The 24,814-nt window shown below is 41.3% G+C and overlaps 1 protein-coding gene across 29 annotated transcripts in view; it reads left to right on the forward strand.

Annotated features, from left to right (window-relative positions):
- RIMS2 (regulating synaptic membrane exocytosis 2) overlaps positions 1 to 24,814 on the forward strand; it is a 361,362-nt gene that overhangs the window by 97,270 nt on the left and 239,278 nt on the right. For 17 of the 29 annotated variants that reach the window (XM_070748179.1, XM_070748182.1, XM_070748173.1 and 14 more), the window contains one exon: positions 460 to 722. In XM_070748179.1, coding sequence (XP_070604280.1) covers positions 460 to 722 — 263 coding nt within the window. Of the gene's footprint in view, positions 1 to 459; positions 723 to 21,305; positions 21,425 to 24,814 lie in introns of those variants that run through there. The other 12 variants (XM_070748194.1, XM_070748198.1, XM_070748183.1 and 9 more) reach the window with 1 other exon arrangement.

Raw genomic sequence — 24,814 nt, forward strand, 5'->3', positions numbered from 1 at the left:
TTGCTGGGCAATAATGGCAATTTTTGTTTGAAACTTGGGATCTGAAGGTATTACAGAAAACAGAATGTTTAGTTGGAAAACTTCAGCTGACTCTTAAGATTTGATAGTTAAATAAAATGAATCCTTTTTCATTAAGGCGGTATTGTCAAAATTGCTGATTTTACAAGACACATAGATTATAATTTTAAAACAATTTTTGTTCAAAGATTAAGTTCTATAAAATATGCTGTTTATGCTCTTGTATTTAGAAAATAACTTATAAGGCCCTTGGACTTTGTTAAATATAATTAAAGAAATAGTTAAACTTTAAAAAAAATCAGGTTAAAATTGTATTCGTTTCAAACATTGCCATTTAATGATATTTTTATTGTTCTATAATAATTTATTACATTTTAGTGTGAATTTGTCAAGATTACTTTCAAAAAATGGATAACAATATGTTTTGCACGTTATTTGTAGGTGATGTGGGTGTGTAATTCATGTCGAAAACAACAAGAAATCCTCACAAAATCTGGAGCATGGTTTTATAATAGTGGAACCAACACCCTACAGAAGCCCGATCAAGAGGGTTTTAGAGGACTTCAGAATGAAAAAGCACCTCAGGACAAAAAACCAAAGCTGCAAGAACAGACTGTTTTGGAACGAAGTAGATCTCAAGGGATTACGAGGCAAGGGTCCATAAACGGTTCGGGAGGAAAGGTGGTGGGTGACACAGCGGACAGGTAAGGAACTGACTTTTGTTTATTAAAAAAACCCCAGTTGCTATCTTGTTAAGATATTCCATTAGCAAGAATTTAAGGATATATTTAACTTACTTTTAGAAGTTGGCAGGTCTGTTTCACATATTACAACGTTGTGTACAATATTGACAATATTCACAACGATACTTCACCAGAAGAGCCCTTCACTCCATCACTCGAAACAGAACACCCTACGAAACTAGACTTACAATCCTGGGTCTAGAAAGCTTAGAACTACGACGCCTTAAACATGATCTAAGTATTGCCCACAAGATCATATGCTGCAACATCCTGCCTGTCAACAACTACTTCAGCTTCAACCGCAATAACACAAGAGCACGCAACAGGTTCAAACTTAATATCAACCGCTCCAAACTTGACTGTAAAAAATATGACTTTAGCAATCGAGTTGTTGAAGCGTGGAACTCATTACCAGACTCTGTGGTGTCAACCCCCAACCCCCAACATTTTTCCCTTAGACTTTCTACAGTTGACTTCTCCAGATTCCTTAGAGGTCAGTAAGGGGCGAGCATAAGTGCACTAGTGTGCCTTCCGTCCCCTGTCCATTTGTCTCTCCTATATTTTATATATCTTTTCTCCCATCCATATATCCTTCCTCTACTCTTCATTGATGTATTCTATTCTCATATCTCTTCTTCTATCCCTTCCCTGATATTTACTACTACATGTTTTTATTCTCTTTAACTTTCAATTTGTATTGGACAAAATAAATAAATAAATAAATAAATAAATAAATAAGTAAAATAAAAATATCTGATGCTGTAAAGCAGGGGTTAGCAGCCTTTTCCCCCATGTCGGAGCGAGGCCATGCCTGAGAGTTGATGATGGACCACATTCATCTTTTCAACAAATAAATATACAACAATAATAAAACATAATGAATTATGAACGTTCATTTTGTTTAAGTAATATCAAAATCTTAAAGACACAGCAAATAATATAAGGCCTAGATTTAGAAAGCTTAGAAATACATTGCTTTAAACAGACCTAAGCGTAGCCCATAAAATAATCTGCTACAACGTCCTTCCTGCCAATTACTACTTCAGCTTCAACCACCGCAACACAAGAGCACACAACAGATACAAACATAAAGTAAACCACTCTAAACTCAACTGCAAGAAATACGACTTTAATAACCAAGTAGTTGATGCATGGAACTCACTACCTGACTCTGCAATATCATCACCTAAGCCCCCAAACTTTACCCTTAGACTATCCATTGTTAACCGCTCCTGATTCCTAAGAGGTCAGTAAGGGGCGTGCATAAGTGCACCAGCGTGCCTACTGTCCCCTGTCCTAATGTTTCTCTGTTACTAGTATCATGTATATAAACATTGTTATATCTTTGTATACTACCAATACGTACTTGACAAATTAAATAAATTAAATAAATAAAAGAGCAAGATGGGAGCAAATCAGGGACATGTCTTGGATGGGAGTAAATCAGGGACATGTCTTGGCCATGACCACGCCTTCTCTGCCTCTTTCTGCCTACTTATGGCTGCAGCCTCATTCCAGCTGCCATCTCTCCAGGTGTGGGCTACTGCCTGGACCGGGGTGGGTGGGTGTTTAATGCAGTGGGGTAGCAAAAATAGAGCTCCACCCCAGAACACCCAATTTGCACTGAAAGAATGTTGAAAGAAAATGCATAAACCATGCCCATAGTGTAGGGAGTAAAAATTTTGCTGGCCCTTCACTGCAACTCTCCCTCCATTTTCCAGGAAGGTCTAATGCCTTGGTCTTATCTGCATGCCATACTCAATGCAATGGAGGGATATGGGTTACCAAAGATTGTTAGTGGGAAACTAAGTAGATTGAGCACAACAGTAGTAAATATAATCTACAGTTCTTACTGGAAATGTATTTGTTTTTGGAGCTTATTTAGATGAGTTTTGACCAGCCAGTATTGGTAAGCCCATTCCTCAGCAGTGATAGACTAACCACCGTAGTTCATAATCTAGCAACTTTATGTTGCCATAGTATAAATATACTTGATAGGCTTCACAAACTTCATCAGGTGAAGAATGTTGTGATGAAATTGCTGTATAGAAATGTTACAGGTGAAGTTTAGTTACCAGTAACTCTTCATATTTTCACATCTTCATATTTAAATCTTCCATACGGCATAAAGATCTATTTAGGGGGCTTTCCTCCCACAGTCAGAAATGATTCATTGTCCAAACACTTGATTTATTTTATTTTTATTTTTATTTTATTTATTTATTTTGTCCAATACACAATGAGGGTTTGTGTGTGTGTGTGTGTGTACAAAAACAAATATATATATATATATATTTGCAGCACGAAGCTTGAAACTTCAGCCTGATGATGGTGAATGTGATTTCACCGAAACGTCGCATAGACATGCAAAATATTACACAGGGCAAAACCCGAACTCAGAACAATCTACATACACACACACACACACACACACACACACACACACACACAGTAAAATACATGATGAAGGTTATAGAGGAGATACTCATAGTAAAATATATCTAAGAAAGAATAGAAAAGAAGATATAGTAACAGAACATATCAGTGAAAGAATAGAAGAAGAGATATATGAATAGAAGAAAGGTATAGGAGATATAGGAGAGCAATAGGACAGGGGACGGAAGGCACTCTAGTGCACTTGTACTCGCCCCTTACTGACCTCTTAGGAATCTGGATAGGTCAACCGTAGATAATGTAAGGGTAAAGTGTTGGGGGTTTGGGGATGACACTATGGAGTCCGGTAATGAGTTCCACGCTTCGACAACTCGGTTACTGAAGTCATATTTTTTACAGTCAAGTTTGGAGCGGTTAATATTAAGTTTAAATCTGTTGTTTGCTCTTGTGTTGTTGTGGTTGAAGCTGAAGTAGTTTGGTTATTCAGATTATACATATCGTATCTACAGGTGCGGGTTGCTCTTACCTGCGCTCATCATGATGATTTTTGTTCATGCGAGAATAGCTCTCTCGTGCATCACCTTGCACAATTTTGCTCTGTGCATACGCAGGAAGCAAAAAAGCAGCAAAATCTCATGATGCGATAGTCGCGGTCATGTGATTCCAGTGAATTTTTACTTCTGCACATGCACAGAAGCAAAAAAAAAAAAATAGCTGAAATTGTGCACACGTCAGCATCCTATCACGAGATTTTGCTTCCGTGTATGCACAGGAAGCAAAATAATGCCAAAATTTTAAAAAAGATGTCGCTGTATGACGGACCAGCAAACACAGCACTGGAGACGTCGCACGCAAATTGCACACTCTGTGGGGTCTTACTGGAATAGAGCCCCAGAGAACATTGGTAGAAACCCAGTGCTATTAGCTTTTGTAAAAAAAGGTAAAATGTGTAAAAAAACCCAAACAACCCCATTGTTTTCACTGAGATCCGAGTTTATGTGAAACCTTTTTTAAAAAATTTTTTTCTTTAAATAATTTTTTTTACAAATATACAATAAATACATAATAAAAAACATATAATGACATTTAACAATTAAAACATGGCAAATCACGTAAGCAATAATCGTGTGTTTGGACGATAAGCCAAGATATAAAGACAAAACAATCAATGAACATACAAACTTACAAAGAAAAGAGAGAAAAAAGGGAAGAAGAAGAAAAAGAAAGAAAGAAATGGGCGGGTGTACGGTAGAACTGTGTTAAGAATATGAACTAGTTTTAATTTCAGCAGTTCGTTTCCTTACATCAAATTTTTGGTAATATGGATAGGTAAAAGCAAGCGTTGAATAGATCATGATAAAGAGATTTTGAAAACGAAAAATTAGTTCCATTTTTAAGATACATATCGATATCTCTTACAACTATTGAAGAGAAAGGGAAAAGTTTTATACCAGATTTGCATCTGTTCAAATATGTACAGTGCATGTCATTTGTTGAGCGAGCTGTTCTCTTTTTTTTAACCAACAGTAGAAAGGGTTCCAGCAATTATTAAATGAAGATTCAGTTTTGTTTCTAACTGCCATAGTTAACTTGGTCATCTCTGCACAGTATTTAATTTTCCCTATTATTAAATCGTCTTGGGGTATATCTTCGTTTTCCCACCACTGTGCAAAAGTAAATCTGGCTTCAGTGGTTATATGAATAATTAAATGTGCGTGATTTTGGGGTAGATTTTGTCTTAGGATACCTAAAAGGAAGCATTCCGGGGTTTTATCTATTTTCAAATTTAACATTTCCTCTATCCAGAGTGAAACTTTTGATGTGTGTGAGTTCAGCACTTTATCACTAGATGGTGCTGTTAAAATTCTTTTCTTTTTTCAAAACAGCCACTTTGAAGTCTATCATGAAGTGTCCTGGAAATTGAAATGGCCTGATATTACTTTACTCTTGTTTTAAGTCCTATTTGGTCTATTCTGAGGTTGGCCCTAACAATTACAAAGACAAGATTAGAATAGCCTTTACCTGCTCTTCCTACAATTTAATATATGCCATCGTCTGCCAGCAATGACTGGCTGGATTCTATATAGAACAAATGAATTGTTCCAAAAATTAATGGACGCATTTGAATCAAGACTGAGTGTAATAAACTTCGCCATTACTGCCCTATACAATTTCAGACAAATCGTTGTCCAGTCTCTTCTTAAAACCTTTCGGGGTTGGAGCATCAGCAAGTTCTGGAAGCAAGTTGTTCCACTGATTAATTGTTCTAACTGTCAAGCAAGCTGTGCACAAACGTCAGCAGCTCTTGTGGATGTGGCATGATGGTCATGTGACATTGGGCAGGAGTAGCTTGCTGCCATGTGACCAGGTGGGAGTGGCTTGAACGATCATCATCATTCAAGTGAACTGTTAAGTCCTTGACTTACAACCTCACCAGTGTTGCTCTCTGGGGTGACAATTTGCTTCACGTTTTCCGCGCTCTCCTTCCTGGGTCGCACCCCCACCTCAGGCTGGGTAGCTAGGTGAACGGGTGTCGATCAGCTGTTGAGAAAAGAGGGGGAGGAAATGGGCCCCTTGCAACACCTGTTGGTGCTGGTCTCCCTGACGCTTTCCGAGGAGGATGAGGAGGCTGGCAGGGGGGGATGGTCAGCTAAAGCTGGGCACACAACTTCATTTCCGCCGGTGGAACTGTGTTCCACCCCATCCTGCCTGCTGCCCACCCCTGCCCAGGTCCTTCCAAAAGGGTCTCCTTAAGTAGCCTCCCCGCTGAACTACCCAAGTGTTTGCCAACTCAAAATTAGCCTGCCTGATTGGCGTTAAAATGGATTAAGAAATACACTTCCAGATGTTAACCCCTTCCTGAACTTCAGTAATAATGATGGCTTATGTTCTGCCTAGACTGCACTTTCCAAAGCCCCCAATTAGTGGATTCCCGTTTCTGTAATCCTTCAGTATTTTCCTTTAATTGGGTGGGCTTTTGAGGATGCAGCTTCCATTGACTAGCCTTTTATATAATTTGTCCTTTGTTGACCTCTCATCATATTCAACACTTCTTGTGTACTAATTGGTGGAGAGGCAGGAGGAGGAGGCGGCGCGGCATATAGTTATGAACTAATGTGGATGCGTTTGCTTTCAATGACATGAGCTTTAGCAGAACTGTATAGCATTGCTTGTGGCAGCACAAATTATAAAAACACTACTTTCAACATTTAGCACGGACGAAGCAGAGATTGTCCTTCCTGGTGGACTGCGGGCAGACATACAGTGGTGTGTGCTCCTGTTATTGAGAAATTGGTCGGGCCTTCGTGCCGCTCTCAAATTTCCTGGGAATTTTTTCTGGGCTCGGGTTCTTAAGTAAAAAATGGTTCTTAAGTGTTCTGTCGGGCTCTCTGGTAAACTCCTCCCGAAAATTCACAGGTACAAATTTCAGACACACACACATTTGAAAATTCAAAACAATGTTCTTTATAATGAAAATTCACTTAAAATAAGCCCTCTTTTTGTATAGCAAAGAGCACTCCTCTCCAAACAAACTGGTAATTGGTACAAGTCCCTTATCAGTTCTGTGATACTTATCTTGCAGCTGTGAGGCAATTCACAGTCCTTCTTCTTTCACAAAGTGAAACACACTTTGCTCTGGTTTAGTTTCAAAGCGGGGAAAAATCAGCTCACAAAAGGTCAAACACAGCAAAGCAGGCACGAAACACAACGATCAGATAATCCTCCTCAATGGCCAAACACACAGGCTGCTATTTATAGCAGCCTCACTAATTACCACAGCCCCACCCAACCACAGGTGGCCTCATTTTCTTTGATAATAATCTCTCAGTTGTTGCTGCCTATGCATCGCTCTCCGCATGCGTGGCTGTATCATTAACTCTTGCTCCGAATCCAAGTTGGAGCTAGATAATTGATCTCCTTCTGAGCTGTCTGCCACACTCTCCTCCTCCCTGTCACTCATGTCTTCTTGGTCAGAGGAGCCTTCATCAGCAGATTCCACCGGTTGGGGGGGGGGCAAAACAGGCCTGCAGCATGTGGATGTCTCCCCCACATCCACAGTCCTTGGGGCAGGAGCTGGGCCAGAGCTAACCACAACATTAAGAAGAAGCAAAAAAATCTTGAACACCCAGTTCTTATCTAGAGAAGTTCTTAAGTAGAGGTACTGTACTACTGTATCCAGTGTTTCAATATGACTGATTCTACTGAGGCTTTTTTTTTTTTTGATGTTCATTGCTTGTTGACCTGCATTGGCAAGGACAGTTTTTAAAATTGCTACAGGAAGAATGCCTGTACGAAGCCTAACAAAGAATGATGAGGGTTCACTAGCCCCTGAAGCCAATCAGTATTAGGAAACTATAATCACTCTCTGCAAAGATTCTGGCAATGAGCTCTATAATGCAAAGCAAGGCTGTTCCGCTTTTTAGCAACATTTCTTTTCTTTTTTTTGGCAGAGGATTGCCACATTTTTTGACAGGCTTGCAGGGTTTGCAGGACATATTTTAACCAGAAGCGCACTTTCATTCAAATCCATGTGGAGTTCTTTTAACCCCTTCCTAGTCCCATAGCTAACTGAGATGAGCTGTTCATGCCACATACTTTGCAGGGCATTTGAATGTAGCCAATTTATAGGCGGTGCTTGTGCTGCCACACTTCTGCTTTGACGCACAGTCTCCCAGGCACTTTTCACCTTGTGTGTTAATTTATAAAAAGACCAAAATCAGCAAAGCGTGAACAAAGCTTAGGGGAATTGTTATTGCCAAGTATTTCAATGGTAGATCAGGTTGCATTTTTCGGTTGGGGGTTTGTATGTTCTTCACTATAAATATTTTTTTATTCTATAAGTGTATAAGACTGCTAAGTTCTATGGTCCTGAGAAGAAAAATGATACATGATTTTTTTCCCCTTTATGGTCTTGGGTATCATGGATGGGATAACAATTTTGGAGGGTTTTTGTATATTGCTGTGCAAAGGTGGGTTTTTTCCATTCGGACTGGTTAGTCCAAATGGATGTAAACCAATCATGACATCACGGATCCAGTTTGGTTTGTGCCAGTCAGTGGACGCCACTATCTTTCTTTTGGATTTTTTGGGGGGAATTTTATTTTTTATTTTTTTGGCCCTATTCAGAGGGATCAGGTCCCTTTTGGTTTGGAGGAGCCTTTGCAGAGTAGCTATGAGGAATATTTTCAGTATCTGTTAGAGAATGTCATTCAATTTGTCTTGGAATTAGATGTTGGCTGAGCAGAAACTTTGAAAGTGAATGGGTCATGTCTGAGAGTTTGGTTATCTGGGAGGAATTTGAGCTGGTTACTCAAGTCTCTCACTCTTTAATATTTATATCTCTGAAAATGCTTATCTGGTAGTATGAGGTATGGTAAAATGCGCCTTGTCACAACGTGCTATGAGTCCGCGAGTTCCTGACCAAACACCATGTGCCAATGCTGCCCCCCACATAGTCCTGATGTCACCCCAGCAGACTTCTTTTTGTTTCCTTGGATTAAGGCAGCCCTGAAAGGAACCCGTTTTTCATCCATAGAAGGGAACCAATCAGCCATGATGAAGACCTTGTGAGAGGTCCCCGAAGACGCCTTCCAGGGCGCGTACTGGTCATGGCAGAGTTGCTGGAAAAAATGTGTAGAGGCCCAAGAACAGTACTTTGAAGAATTTTGTTTGTGCAAATAAATTACTTTAAAAAATTTGCATTACTTTTGGAACTCACCCTGTATGTGGATATAGTGAGAGAGTGTTGCCTTGGGACACCATGAGTGTTTATTGAGTGTTTATTTTATTTTATTTAACTATTTGCGGTTTAATATTTTTAATGTTTTGTGAATCATCCAGGCTTATGGTTATAATAGAGCCTGTTTGGCCAGTGGCGAAGGTTCCAGGCTAGAAAATGGAAGACCATGAGTTCTAGTTTTACCTTTAGGCACAAAGAATGGCTGGCTTATTTTTGGCCAGTCACTCACTCTTAGCCCAATTCATTGGGGTTATTGTTGTTGTGGAGAAAATTAAGAGCAGGAAGAAGAATTATACATTCTTGCTGCCTTGAAGCTGGAGGTGATTAGTGCAGTGACAGAGAAGGTACCACCCTCACTGCGTGTGGTTTTTAGTCTGCATTTAATTCTTGTAATTTTTAATGATCATATTCATAATTGTTTTTATATTTCAATTTTATTACACTGGAAGCCACCTAGAGTTGCTTTGGAGAACAATAGGTGCCATATAGTAAATAAAATTAAAAATTACAATAACAGTGAAATACAAATTAAAACATAAAAATAAATATGGGCAAAGATGTAAGTCTTTTAAAATAATAAATTCAGTGAAAACCGCAAGCCACACGAATACCATAAGAAAAGCAACCATTCTGAGCAGAGACAGGTTACAAGCGGTGTGTCACAAGGGTCTGTTCTGGGTCCTATTCTTTTTAATATGTTTGTGAGTGACATAGGGGAAGGTTTGGTAGGGAAGGTTTTCCTATTTGCCGATGACTCTAAAGTGTGCAATAGGGTTGATATTCCTGGAGGGGTCTTTAATATGGTAAATGATTTAGCTTTACTAGCTAAATGGTCAAAGCAATGGAAACTGCAGTTTAATGTTTCCAAATGTAAAATAATGCACTTGGGGAAAAGGAATCCTCAATCTGAGTATTGCATTAGCAGTTCTGTGTTAGCAAAAACTTCAGAAGAGAAGGATTTAGGGGTAGTGATTTCTGACAGTCTCAAAATGGGTGAGCAGTGTGGTCGGGTGGTAGGAAAAGCAAGTAGGATGCTTGGCTGCATAGCTAGAGGTATAACAAGCAGGAAGAGGGAGATTGTGATCCCCTTATATAGAGCACTGGTGAGACCACATTTAGAATACTGTGTTCAGTTCTGGAGACCTCACCTACAAAAAGATATTGACAAAATTGAACGGGTCCAAAGACGGGCTACAAGAATGGTGGAAGGTCTTAAGCATAAAATGTATCAGGAAAGATTTAATGAACTCAATCTGTATAGTCTGGAGGACAGAAGGAAAAGGGGGGACATGATCGAAACATTTAAATATGTTAAAGGGTTAAATAAGGTTCAGGAGGGAAGTGTTTTTAATAGCAAAGTGAACACAAGAACAAGGGGACACAATCTGAAGTTAGTTGGGGGAAAGATCAAAAGCAACATGAGAAAATATTATTTTACTGAAAGAGTAGTAGATCCTTGGAACAAACTTCCAGCAGATGTGTTGGTAAATCCACAGTAACTGAATTTAAACATGCCTGGGATAAACATATATCCATTGTAAGATAAAATACAGGAAATAGTATAAGGGCAGACTAGATGGACCATGAGGTCTTTTTCTGCCGTCAGTCTTCTATGTTTCTAAAAGGTAGTTAGGCCTGCGAGATCCACCATCTCCTAATTTAAGATCTGGAAAAAGAGCAAGCTTTCAGAGGTCTTCTGAACCCAGCCAAGGTGAGGCCATACATTTCTTGGTGGGAAGGGTGCTCCATAGGGCAAGAGGCACCCTTCCTACATCTCATTATATGACACTTTTAATGGATAGGGTTTGGAGCATGCCAACTCTGCTTGATCATACAAGCTGGACAGAAGCCAGAGAAGACAGATGGTCTTTTAGATAAACAGGCACCCATGAAGGGCATTATAGGTAATAACCAGCACCTTGAATTTTATCCAGGATCCTACTGGTAAAAAGTGCAGCTCATACAGAAAATGTGTTACATGAGCCTAAGATTGAGCTATGCACCTAATTGTCTGCATTACCACGTTCAGGACCAGTTGCAGCTTCTTACAGACCTATGTAGACTGCACTGCCTTAGTCTATTGTTTTATTGTTGCTTTATTACTCATTTTGAGGGCTATTTTTGAAATATTTTATTTTGAAAGGCAATGTATAAATGAATAAAATCAATAAAATAAATTGATTGTATTGTTGCAAATCCTGTACTAAGTATCTGATATATCTTCTGAAGTGCAATCTGACGATTGCTGTGGTTTTCTGGGCATCCTAAAAATACAACAGCTGAGTCTCAAACTGTACTTTAAAACATTACTTGAACATTCCATTCTATTTTAACTAGGGATTAGTTAGATGGATATCAGTAACTTTAGCAGTGATTAGTAACTTTAGTGGTGATGGAAACACTCAAAACAATTTATTGGTGATGCATTTTATTTGTGTGTTCACCACAAATTTATGTATTCACAGGTATAAAAGACAGGCAGTAGATTCACCTAATCTAAAGAAAGAATTGTCCTTTCTGTATTCTTGAAGGTATATTTTGATGAATAATAAATGAGAATATTGTAATTTTCATTATTTTGGGTGTACAATTCCCCCACTTTTCCATTTTCAAACAAGTGCTACGGTTGCATCATAGCTAAACTAAGATATTTTGCATACCGTGTTTCCCCGAAAGTAAGACAGTGTCTTACTTTCTTTTTACCCCCAAAAGCCCCACTACGTCTTACTTTCGGGGTATGTCTTACATTGGAAAAAAATTGAAAGGGTCGCGTTCCCGAAGGCATCTCCCCAGAGTCCAGAAGGGCACGTGTGGAGCCGCAGACGCATGTCGGGGAAGCGTATGTCTGGAGGGGAGGAGCCGCTCTGCGCAGTTGGGCAGCCCCGCCTGCCTGCCAGAAAGGAGGCGGGTGAAAGAGGGCGCAGCTCTGGCCGCTCGCCTCGGAGCCGGTCGGCCTCGCTGGCCGCTTGCAGCCGAGCCTCGGCAGGGGAAGAGGCGGTGGCGCCGCGGCGAGGCGAAGGCGAAGGGCGCGCGGGGAGCTTGGAAGCGACGTCATCGGGCCCCCCCCGGCAATACCCCCGTGTTTCCCCGAAAGTAAGACATATGTCTTACTTTCGGGGTACGGCTTATATTAGCCGACCCCCCTGAAACCCCCGATACGTCTTACAATCGGGGGTGTCTTACTATCGGGGAAACAGGGTAGTATATTAGAAAATTTGGGGTAACTTTAATAAAATAATTTTACCATAAATGTTTTATTAAAATGTACATGTAGCCCTTACAACACATGATAATGTTCATTTCATCTTGTTCTCTGGTATATTTTTTATATTTTGCCTGAACGTCTTGGTTTTCTTTATGACAATCAATCAACCAATGCAAAATTAATAAGTCCTGATTTTTGAAATCAGCTGATTTCAGGTTTATTGTGGGCTGCTTTGTACTTACAATCTTATTATCATTTTACTATCATTTTCATGATACAATGCTTGTACTATTTTATTTATTTGTTTGTTTGTTTTGTCATGTACGTATTGGTGGTATACAAAGATATAATATTTATATACATGATACTAGTAAAAGAGAAACATAAAGAGTTATCCAACTATGGAGGAATCCTAAGATTCTGTAGGATTTGAGTTTTAGAAGTAGTTTGTCATGAACCACTCAGTCAAAGGCTTTACAGAAGTCAATATAAATTGCATCTATAGATTTCCCCTGGTCGAGATGTATAGTCCATATGGTTTTGCAGTGAAGGAATTGCAGGTTGCAGGATAATTTTTTTCTGAAACCAAATTATTTGTTAGAGAGTAGGTTGTTAGTTTCTAGATGGAGAGTAATTGATTGGTTTATGATTGATTCCATGACGTTGCATGCGACACAAGATAATGAGTTTGGTCTGTAGTTTTCAACTAGACTGGGATCTCCTTTTTTGAAGATGTGGATGACCATTGCTAGCAACCATAGCTTTCAGCTGGTCCTGAATGATTTTACAAAGATTATGTTTAGTGGTTCAGCTATGGCTGTGGAGATCTTTTTTTTAGGAAATATGCACATAGACCATCAGGCCCAATTGATAGAGAAGGTTTAAGGTCATGTAATGTTTTTCCAATGATGTCTTCAATGAAGTCTATTTGAGTTAAGTCGTGAGTGAATTTTGGGGATGAGCTGTTGCTGTTTACAAAGACTCAGCCAAAGAACGTTAGCTTTGGTTGATTCATCATAGCATTATTTATTGTTGGGTCCTTTTAGTGGTGGGATGGGAGCCTTGAGTTTGTTATTTACAAAGTTGTAGAAGGCATGGTTGGATTTGGTGTGCAGGAGGTTTTCCTCTTGTTTGCCATGGTAGTTGAAGCATTCTATCTTTATTTGGTGGCATATACTTTTGTAGCGGCTTTTGAAGTTGGCTACATGACTAGTGTTGGGCGAACTGAACTTGCACAGTTCGGGTCCATGCCGAACTTTGCGGTGTTCGGCATACTGAATTCGAACCCAAACTTTTTAAAAAGTCTATGTTCAGGTTTGGCGTTCGCTCGAACATCGTGGTGGGCAGGAGGAGGAGGCGGGGAGGGCTCTGACTCAGCAAAGCTGGCTGAAGAACTCTGGGAGTTGAAGTCCACAAAGTCTTAAAGTGACCAAGGTTGGCTGGCTGTGGAATTCTGGGAGTTGAAGTCCACAAAGTCTTAAAGTGGCCAATATTGGCTGGCTGAGGAATTCTGGGAGTTGAAGTCCACAAAGTCTTAAAGTGGCCAAGGTTGGCTGGCTGAGGAACTCTGGGAGTTGAAGTCCACAAGTCTTAAAAGTTGCCAAGGTTGGACTAAATAAATAAGGAAGTTAAGACCATGACACCGCCTTGCTCATCCTGCAACCCAGAGCAATACTGATTGGCTGCCGAGCAGGAAACAAAACCAAAGTCTGCACCAATCGCCTGTTGCGCCCATTGCCCAGGGCAGCCTCAACTTACCCGGTGCACTTTGGAAAGGGGAGGGGGGCAGGTTCTGTGTTGACGTAGGCCCCGCCCTCCTGTCTTCTGTCAAAGCAGCCTGCAGCCGCCTGTCTCCTTTTATTTCTTATGAAAAAGGCTCGGACGCCGCAGCCGCGCCTCCTCCTTTAATTTATTTTGCCACTGCACATGCGATCATGTCAGTTTCCCCCGTGAAAAAGCAGAAGATGGAGTTGGCGCTGGAGCAGCTCATGCAACACACCACCATGGTGGCCGATGACCATGGTGGCTGAGCCTTTTCCATAAGAAATAAAAGGAGACAGGTGGCCGCGGGCTGCTTTGGCGGAAGACAGGAGGGCAGGCCTACGTCAACACAGAACCCGTCCCCCTCCCCTATTCAAAGAGCACCAGGGTGAGCTAAGGCTGCCCTGGGCAATGGGCACAATGGGGGGGGGGGAGCTGTGCCACTTCTGAGCCCAAAATACATAGCATCCTGGTGCACACAACAACCTTGGATGCCCTCTGCTTGGCCTTTGTTTCCCGTCCCCCGGCAAGAAGGTGGGCTGCCCAGGATTGACGGGATTCTCCGCCTTGGGAATGGCGCTGCAAGTAAAAGAAGGCGGGGAATCCCATTTCCTATTTGCTTGCCGCCCCTGCTGGGATTCCCAGGTCGGGGCTTTGACGTCACGGAGACTCCTTCCTGGCCGGGGCGGAAACGGTGGAGTTGAGGAGGAAATAAAGCCACGGGCAGATGGGGACAGCAGCCGGGCTGAGGTTGCCTGGAGGGGGCAACGGTGGCGGCGGCGGGGGTTGGGGCCATCTTGTGTGCTGAAGGGATGACCGGCCGGCCAGAGCCCTCCCCCCTCCCCCTCCCGGCCATCGCCTGCTTGATGGAGCCTGACACCTCCCCCCCAACGCTTCAGGATCCCGGACGGCAGTTTCAAAGTTCAAATTCAAAGAGAATAGATTTTCATTGGACCATTGTAAATAGAAAGCCAAGGAAGTAAAAAATTCTCTCGCCAGGGTGCTGTAGATATTCAACTTTATTCTTTAAAAGGAAGAAAAAAACCTGGTCCATGTTATACATATCCAGTCACAGAAAACTTGCTTCTTTGATACGCTGAAGCAAAACCGTGCCAATTAACCTCTCCTTTGCTATAATGTACTGATTTTGGCCAGATTTCAACTCCACTTGAGTGCCAGGCCTCTTAGCCTTATCATAATCCTGTTGATGCCTTCTGATACTCCATTCCTGAGTTTTCTTCCTGGTCTGCTGCCACCATGCTGCTGTCCCACTATTAATTACTTTTGCCTTGCTCAGCATTCATGATGGCACTTCTGCAATGCTTCTTCCCTTTGTTAGAATACTCCTGGTATGATGCCTGACACTGGGCTTCGGGTTTTGGAGTAAATAAATATTGCAGATAAAAACACTGACTGTTGGCTGTATTCCTATTAGGAAGTGCTGCAGCAGGCAGGCAAGCAAGCAAGCAAGCAGGGAGTAATACTTCTAAGTAGAAGCAAAAGTTGAGTCACTATTCAGCTCAGTTTGCTATAATAATATATTATTGGAAAGCACCGTGATCGTGGGTGGTTTCCTTCAGAAATCCCACAGCCTGGGGAGCTGACTCAGCAGATTTTGTTGGGGTTGTATACCTCTGCATAGCTAGAGGTAGAACAAGCAGGAAGAGGGAGATTGGGATCCTGCTGTATAGAGCGCTGGTGAGACCACATTTGGAATACAGTGATCCCCCGCTCGTTGCGAGGGTTCCGTTCCAGGACCCCCCGCAACGAGCGGGTTTTCGCGAAGTAGCGCTGCGGAAGTAAAAACACCATCTGCGCATGTGCAGATGGTGTTTTTAACTTCCGCAGCGCTAGCGAGGAGCCGAAGATTGGGGGCGGCGCGGCTGTTTTAAAACGTCGCCGCCGGCATGGGGGGCTTCCTAGCAGCCCCCCAAACCCGGGTTGGGGGTCCGGGGGGTGCTGGCAAGCCCCCCATGCCGGCGGCGACGTTTTAAAACAGCCGCGCCGCCCCCAATCTTCGGCTCCTCGCTAGCGGGCTTTCGAGATGAGTCCTGAAGCGAATTCGCTTCAGGACTCAGCTCGAAAGCGGCGAGAGCTAGCGCCCAGCCCCGTGACATTCACTTTACTGCCGCCCGCAGCCGAGTGATCCTGGGCTCCTTCGCAACCTCGGAGAGCTTCCTGGGCATGAAAGCTCACGAAAACCAGGAAACTCTCTGAGGTTGCGAAGGAGCCCACGATCACTCGGCTGCAGGCGGCAGGAAGGCGAATGCCACGGGGCTGGGCTCGGTTCCGTCCTCGGCTCCCCTCCTACCAGCCCCGCCGCGGAAGGCTCCATTCTGTTCCCTGAATGGAGACCGCCGGCCGCTCAATCGGGCCGGCAGGGAACAGAATGGAGCGTTCCGCGGCGGGGCTGGGGGAGCCGAGCCCAGCCCCGTGACATTCGCTTTCCTGCCACCCGCAGCCGAGTGACCCTGGGCTCCTTCGCAACCTCGGAGAGCTTCCTGGGCATGAAAGCTCACGAAAACCAGGAAGCTCTCTGAGGTTGCGAAGGAGCCCACGATCACTCGGCTGCAGGCGGCAGGAAGGTGAATGCCACGGGGCTGGGCTCGGTTATCCCCTTGGCTCCCCTCCTACCAGCCCCGCCGCGGAACGCTCCATTCTGTTCCCTGAATGGAGACCGCCGGCCGCTCAATCGGGCCGGCAGGGAACAGAATGGAGCGTTCCGCGGCGGGGCTGGTAGGAGGGGAGCCGAGGACGGAACCGAGCCCAGCCCCGTGGCATTCGCCTTCCTGCCGCCTGCAGCCGAGTGATCGTGGGCTCCTTCGCAACCTCAGAGAGTTTCCTGGTTTTCGTGAGCTTTCATGCCCAGGAAGCTCTCCGAGGTTGCGAAGGAGCCCAGGATCACTCGGCTGCGGGTGGCAGGAAAGCGAATGTCACGGGGCTGGGCTCGGCTCCCCCCCCTTAGCAGCCCCGCCGCGGAACGCTCCATTCTGTTCCCTGCCGGCCCGATTGAGCGGCCGGCGGTCTCCATTCAGGGAACAGAATGGAGCCTTCCGCGGCGGGGCTGGTAGGAGGGGAGCCGAGGGGATAACCGAGCCCAGCCCCGTGGCATTCGCCTTCCTGCCGCCTGCAGCCGAGTGATCGTGGGCTCCTTCGCAACCTCAGAGAGCTTCCTGGTTTTCGTGAGCTTTCATGCCCAGGAAGCTCTCCGAGGTTGCGAAGGAGCCCAGGGTCACTCGGCTGCGGGTGGCAGGAAAGCGAATGTCACGGGGCTGGGTAAAATTCCAAAATGATTCAAGTGTGGTTTCCAATGATCTCAAGAGTTCCAAGGATGAGTTTTGTGGTTTATGTCTTTGTTTACATTTCTCTCAGCTACAAAGAGCAATGCAGAGTCCCGGATTCAGCTCGAAAGCGGCGAGAACGAACGGCAAGGAACCGCTTTTCCACGCCGTTCATTCTCGCCGCTTTCGAGCTGAATCCGGGAGCGAATTCGCTCCCGGATTCAACTCGAAAGCGGCGAGAACGAACGGCAAGGAACCGCTTTTCCACGCCGTTCATTCTCGCCGCTTTCGAGCTGAATCCGGGAGCGAATTCGCTCCCGGATTCAGCTCGAAAGCGGCGAGAACGAACGGCAAGGAACCGCTTTTCCACGCCGTTCATTCTCGCCGCTTTCGAGCTGAATCTGGGAGCGAATTCGCTCCCGGATTCAGCTCGAAAGCGGCGAGAACGAACGGCAAGGAACCGCTTTTCCACGCCGTTCATTCTCGCCGCTTTCGAGCTGAATCCGGGAGCGAATTCGCTCCCGGATTCAGCTCGAAAGCGGCGAGAACGAACGGCAAGGAACCGCTTTTCCACGCCGTTCATTCTCGCCGCTTTCGAGCTGAATCCGGGAGCGAATTCGCTCCCGGATTCAGCTCGAAAGCGGCGAGAATGAACGGCGTGGGCGGGCGAAGGGCGGGCGGCAGCGAGGAGTTTGCGTGGGCGGTGGGGAAACTCCTCGCTGACGCCAGCAAGAGGGGGAAGACTCAGGGAAGCCGCCCAGCAGCTGATCTCCCGGTTGCCATCTACGCATGCGTGCCCACGGGCACGCATGCGTAGATGGTATTTTGACTTCCGGGTTGAAAAATAGCGAAGTACCCTGTTCGCAATGGTTGGGGACGCAATAAACGGGGGATCACTGTATTGTGTTCAGTACAAAAAGATATTGATAAAATTGAATGGGTCCAAAGACGGGCTACAAAAATGGTGGAAGGTCTTAAGCATAAAACTTCTCAGGAAAGACTTCATGAACTCAATCTGTATAGTCTGGAGGACAGAAGGAAAAGAGGAGACATGATCGAAACATTTAATAATAATAATTATTATTATTATTAGATTTGTATGCCGTCCCTCTCACAACATAATAAAATACAATAAACAGTGGTACAAGTCTAATATTAGTAAAACTGAAGTGAAAATCCCTTAATATTAAAAAACATTCAATACTACACAATCATACCATTCTCAAGTGCTATAATCAGCAAAGGTGGGGGGGAAATCAGTCCTCCTATGCCTGGTGGCATAAGTGGGTCTTTAACATCTTGCAGAAGAGGGGAGGGTGGGCGCAATTCGAATCTCCAGGGGGAGTTGATTCCAGATGGCCGGGGCCGCCACAGAGAAGGTTCTTCCCCTTGGTCCCGCCAGACGGCATTGTTTAGTTGATGGGACCCGGAGAAGGCCAACTCCGTTGGACCTAATCAGCCGCTGGGACTCGTGCGACAGAAGGTGGTCCCGTAGGTATTCTGGTTTGATGCCATGTAGGGGCTTAAATATGTTAAAGGGTTAAATAAGGTTCAGGAGGGAAGTGTTTTTAATAGGAAAGTGAACACAAGAACAAGGGGGCACAATCTGAGGTTAGTTGAGGGAAAGATCAGAAGCAACGTGAGAAAATATTATTTTACTGAAAGAGTAGTAGATGCTTGGAACAAACTTCCAGCAGACGTGATTGGTAAATCCACAGTAACTAAACTTAAACATGCCTGGGATAAACATATATCCATCCTAAGATAAAATACAGGAAATAATATAAGGGCAGACTAGATGGACCATGAGGTCTTTTTCTGCCATCAATCCTCTATGTTTCTATGTTTTTTATGTTTGTACACCCTTCACCTTTTAGCAACTTCTCAAGCAGGCAAGTCCTTGATACCAATTCCAGCAGTGTTCTCGCTTTCAATCACTGAATAGGACTGGGTTGAGCAAGAACATAACTTTATATTGAATAATTTTGTCGATCTGGGCTAGTATTATCCAGAATCTCAGATTAGGTTCCCTACCTTGTTGCTGCCCAATTCTTTTTACTAGTATCTTTCCTTCAGAATCTGGTGACAATCATTTGATAGGACTGGCAAAATTGTTTACAGATAAAATTTATGGCCAAAGTATTACTGTGATTGCTTTGATTATCTATTTTAGTAAATCTCTATATGGAGTATATAACTGTAATTGATACATATCATGGAAAATAATATGGGCATTATGGAAAGTTTCTTGCATATATTGCAAAATCTTCATATGCATATAAATATTTGGACTTAAGTCAGAAAATCATTCATTATGATATATATACTTAGAAAGTGAAAAATTGTTATAGGAGGTAGAATAAATAGTCCCTCCTTTCCTATTCTTGAGTTACTTGTTAGCTATTCTTCAGTAGAAGAGTAAAAAAAAGAAAGAAAGAAAAGGAACATATACAATTAGTATTTAAATTTAATCTAAATTAGGCATATTGCCCAAATGAACACTAGGGGGCAGCAAAGTGGTGTACAGAACACTAACTCTAGTGTTAGTGGTTCTTTCAATCACTACATTGATACACAATAATGAATCCCAGTGAATTTATCGGAACTTATTCTGAGTAAATCTATATGCACAGTATTATATGATTAAAATTGTAAATAAATGTGTTAAATTCTATGCTGCCCTGGAATACCTCTGTAAATTAGGTCAATCTAAGAACAACAATGATACTTTACCTTCAGATACCAAATATAAAACTTTCCAATGGTTACAGTAGTTTCCGCATTCCGTTTTCCTTAGCTCTTGGAATCATTTTCAGTGCACAGACTTTAATGGTTTTTCTGATTGCAAGTGGCTGGCATAAATTAAATATTCCAAAGCATAATGTGCTAACTGGTATTCTTCCCTTTAGTGGTGATAGTATATGCAACCTTGTATTTGATTCAATAGGACAAAATCATGGATAATTTTGGCATGATAGTTACCTATTCTGGTGGAATTGTCTGTTATACAGTTTAGTTATATTTCAGGTTCTCTCCCCCCCCCCCCCCACCAAGCCAACTTTCCTCCCTAGCCACCGTCTTGTTGGTCAGTTTCTTGTTGGCAGTTTCAGTCATATGCTTTTGAGTATGTCAAGACTCTTTTCTTGATTTTAATTTCCTTCTTCCGTTACTGAATAGAATGCAGCAAATTTCCAAAGGCTGCTGCAGGTTTCTGCTTTTGGATCACTCAGGCAAATTGCCGTGGGAGATTTTTTTTTGCAAATTTGGGGTTAAAAAAAAATGTCTTGGTGTCATGAGCACTAGGTGTGCAGTCACTATAATGCAACACAATCCAGCACCGGCTGTAACGTTCTTTAGCCGTGCATGGAAGCCAAATTCAACTGGCAAAGGACAGAATTGCCTTTATCACAGAATAAGCCTTATCACATGCAGATAACGATGCAGCTTTTCAAACAGGATGGAGGCAATGAATTTATTCTCACCGTCTCCTCGCTCCATAGGATCCTTTAGCGATCTCTTACTATTTTTAGAAGGGTCCTTCAGCTTGTGCTGCTGCCGTCAAGTTCTAAAACAACAAAAAAGGACCTATGTATTCTGTCATTGGTGCTAGTCATTTTTTTTTTCCTTCTTCAGAGGAGGAGGAAGGGTGGAGGAGAAGCTGCAGAGGATGTTCTCTCCTCTTCCTCCTCCTCTTAGGCAATAGTGGATGCTCATCCTCGCTTTTTTATTACTTCTGAGATTTTATTGCTGGCAACCAGATGTGCTGAAACTCCTGAGGGCAGCATTTATTCCGTGTGTGTGTGTGTGTCTGTGCGTGCATGTGTGTGTGTTTTTAAGAGGCATCGAGAAATATGAGGAGGCTACACGAATGCAGCTCAGCTTCACACTTCAGCTGGGAATGCCCAAAAAGATTGCTGCTGTTTGGAATTCCTGCTCTAGTGATGAGAAATCCGTGTGGGTTTTGGTTGTTTTTTCCCCCACGACTGAACTAGAAGAATGACATTACAATTATTCCTCCCTCCGTGCACGTTTAGCTACAATTTTTATCGAGATCAGGAGAAATATGGAACTTGATTGCCGTATCTGCATTCGATGGTGACTGCAAAATAGATGACTTTTTTGCACAGGTGGTAAGAAGGAATAGCAGGGAAGAAGGAAAAAAAATGCAATTTGAGACATTGCGACAGGTCTGCAATTCGGTGTTATCACATTTTCATGGGGTTTTCTCATCTCCAAATATTTTACAAAATGATCTTTTTGCACAAACGTTGGATAATGCTAGGTAAGTAATAATAGAGCCTTTCCCCTTCAGCACTGGGACGGTGGTAGCAGCAGTGTTTGTGTGTATGTGTGTCTCTCTCTGTGTTTCTGTTTGTTGTCTGCTTTTTAGTGAGCAATTACATAAACAGATCTTGATGTATAAAGGTGCTTGACACACTAATGAATCCATCATTGGTCATCTGTTGCTTTTGGTTAATATATTTAAATTTATTATGTTAAAATAATAGGACTGCATTACTGCATTAAAACATGCATGCTAACCTGGATATCTTTACAAGTATTTTAAATAGCAAAATTAGGTAGCAGCAAGTACGGATTTCACTCAGATACGAAATACTCAAAGAATGTTAAGCAAAATAATTGTTCATTTTGAAATGCTATTATCATTAACCATACACTGTAGGTGTAAATTAGCAATACTGCTTGCTATTTGCAAAACGTGCAAAATATATTCAGTGTCAGTGGGAAGAAAGATTGTCTGTTTAGCACTTTCAAAAATATTTCTTAAGTGGACACAGGAACAGTTAAGCCATCGCTTTGCAGTAGGTCATCCAGTTTTAACCACTGTTCCATTATGGGTTGTGATTACTTTTTAATGAAACGATAGAACATGGAGCATATCTTTACAATGGATGTTAATTTTATTCAAGTATTTAAATATATTTAAATCTACCTTGATCGTACTGTATTTTTCTACCCTTTGAAGCATGAATACATTATGTAGCAATATAAATCCATCTCCATATTTCATATTCTATAATCCTACCCGTTAAAAAAATAAAACAAAATTTATTACAAAAGATAGCATGTACTCCCAAGTGCATATCCCAAGGCCTTCAGATCACTCTTCTCAACCATGAAAAAATCTGTTGTAGCCTCTTCATTTTTATTGTTACAGTTCCTAGTCTTCAGAGTACATGCTTACTTTTTGTGAAAACAACTCTCTCCTCTGTATGTTTTTTGTGTCTTTAAATCTTGTATGAAATGTAGCAATATGCATTTTCCAATTGACTAGTTAATGAGAGAAGCCTTAAGCTTAATATAATCATTTTAGGTTTAGGAGTATTTCGCTTCTTTGAAAGACCCCAAGCTTTTTTCAGTGTCTTGTGTACCATGCTGAAAAGCATTTAAATAGGGCATCAATAGAATTGTTCAGTCCTTTTTATTTCTGTAATTAAGTGTATACAATTGTATCAGTTGCTAATCTTTTAAAGGTGTCTATTTATGAAGGCCTCTACATTTTACATAAGGAACTGAATATTTCAGTTTTCTTATTAGCTATAACATACAGAGGAACATTTATTTATTGCATATTTGTGTTCAATTCAAGGATTAATCTAACTGATATGCATTCATTTGTCATTCTTTTCATGAGATTATAAAATTAACTACACAGTTTTTCTCAACTGAATAATATGTATTATTAGGATTTAGACCATGGTCATGTGTATACTAACCTGGGAGTATGTCCCATTGAGATTTTATTTAAAATAAAGCTGTGTATGATCTTTGAAATTTTGGGACTTAATTAATGTCAGGTTTCACTATTAAAATAATGCTTAGAATAATAACAGGAACAACACATCTTTTAAATAAATCATATTTTACATTCTTTTGGAAAAGAGAATTAAAAACAAAATTAACCAAGCAGGAAATGTTCCTTAATTATTAGTAGCTAAAATAAACCGTAAAGAGATGCTGAAAGCTCATTTGGGAAACAATATGTTAAGGCTAATACTCAATAACAGCATAGGTTTGTACCATCCTAATAACACAGGGCTTCTATTTTCTGCATATTGAGAAGTTGTTGACCTCACATACTTTGCACATTAACAATAGCATTTATTAAAGTGTCTCTTCCTTCTCACACTTAGGAAGCTTATTAAGTGGTTTTTGTTTTATTAGTTATAAACAGCTCCCTATTTATATGATAATCCCTTTGCTTATACTAACAACACCGCAATGCCACTGCATTTAATGTTACTGTACTCTGGCCTATAGGCATGCAATACTGTGGATTTCTATGCTCTCCTAAACATGAGTGATTTCCCTACAATTCTTAATTCCACTGTGCTGAAGCTGCATATTTTTCTGCATAAGCCTAGGAGGGGCTGTTATAGTAAATCATTGCCAATATGCATCCAGTGTGAACATCTATTTCAGTGTTTATATTTTATCCACCAATATAACTTTTTAACGAAAACCTGGTTTGAAACCTCCTCCACAGAACAAGTCATGTTTTTTCTCTTTTATATTGTAACTGAAATACTGTATTGCAATTATAGGGGAAAATGTAAATTTATCTTAAAATATTCTTTTAATTAAATACCTGATAGTAGATAATCAATAAATCAATCAGATTTTATCGTTTTCATTTTAAAGTAAGGGTAGATTCTTTTTTGGTCTATTTAACCATAAGCAGTGTACATTTTATTCATTTATAAAAGTCAGCAATGTAGTTATTTCTAAATGTCGTTGCTTTTTCAAAGTTTAATATCATAATATTGGATTATTAGAGGCTTGATGTTTTAAAAATGTTTTAATTGTAGTGGAGTTTAGAATTGCTTTGGGCAAATTTCATTGACCCATATAATTGAATACAGCACTGTATGTATGTACAGTATGTATGTATGTACTAGTATGTATTTAGGTGTATATTTGTGTGTTTAAAAATAGGTAAAAATAGTCATTTACAAAAAAATCTGTTTTGTTTACATATATACATATGTATGTATGTATGTATATATATATATATATATATATATATATATATATATATACATACATACACGCCAATGTATGTGTGTGTATGTTTGTTGTGTTTTTGTATGTGTGTATATAGAGACACTTCTAATAATATTGGTATAAACTGGACAGAACAATACAATTCCTTGGAATTTACTTTTGTTTTAACTATTTGGGATCAAAACAGAACGTATTGTCAATAATTATTTTTAATCTGTTTTTAATTGCGGCTCATAATAAGAAAGGTTAATTTTTTTTATCTTAACCATTGGTGGGGGAGACACATTACAATTGATTTCTAAATGAAGATAATTGTTCATGGTTGAGATGTAAAATACCTGAAATTTTTTAATTGATCAAGTCTTTGATCAATTAAGAAATTTTATTTGAAATTTAATGTTACAGTAGTAGTAACCTTCTTAAGGTATAAATGTTAAAGTTTTCCTTAATCATCTGTCTTTGGTCCTGGTCTATTTCTGCGTATAATAATTACTTTTTTTAGATTCTTAAAACAATATATAATAATTGGTAATATTAATACCAATATTTTAGCAAGGTAGATGAATGAACAGTGTTTCACATGCTGTTTTTGAAACAATTATATAGCTCTGCAGCTACAATAGTGTTTTCTTAATTGGTCTACTCG

The sequence above is a fragment of the Erythrolamprus reginae genome, chromosome 3 (genome assembly GCF_031021105.1).
Source record: "Erythrolamprus reginae isolate rEryReg1 chromosome 3, rEryReg1.hap1, whole genome shotgun sequence".
In the NCBI taxonomy this organism is placed as follows: Eukaryota; Metazoa; Chordata; class Lepidosauria; order Squamata; family Dipsadidae; genus Erythrolamprus; species Erythrolamprus reginae.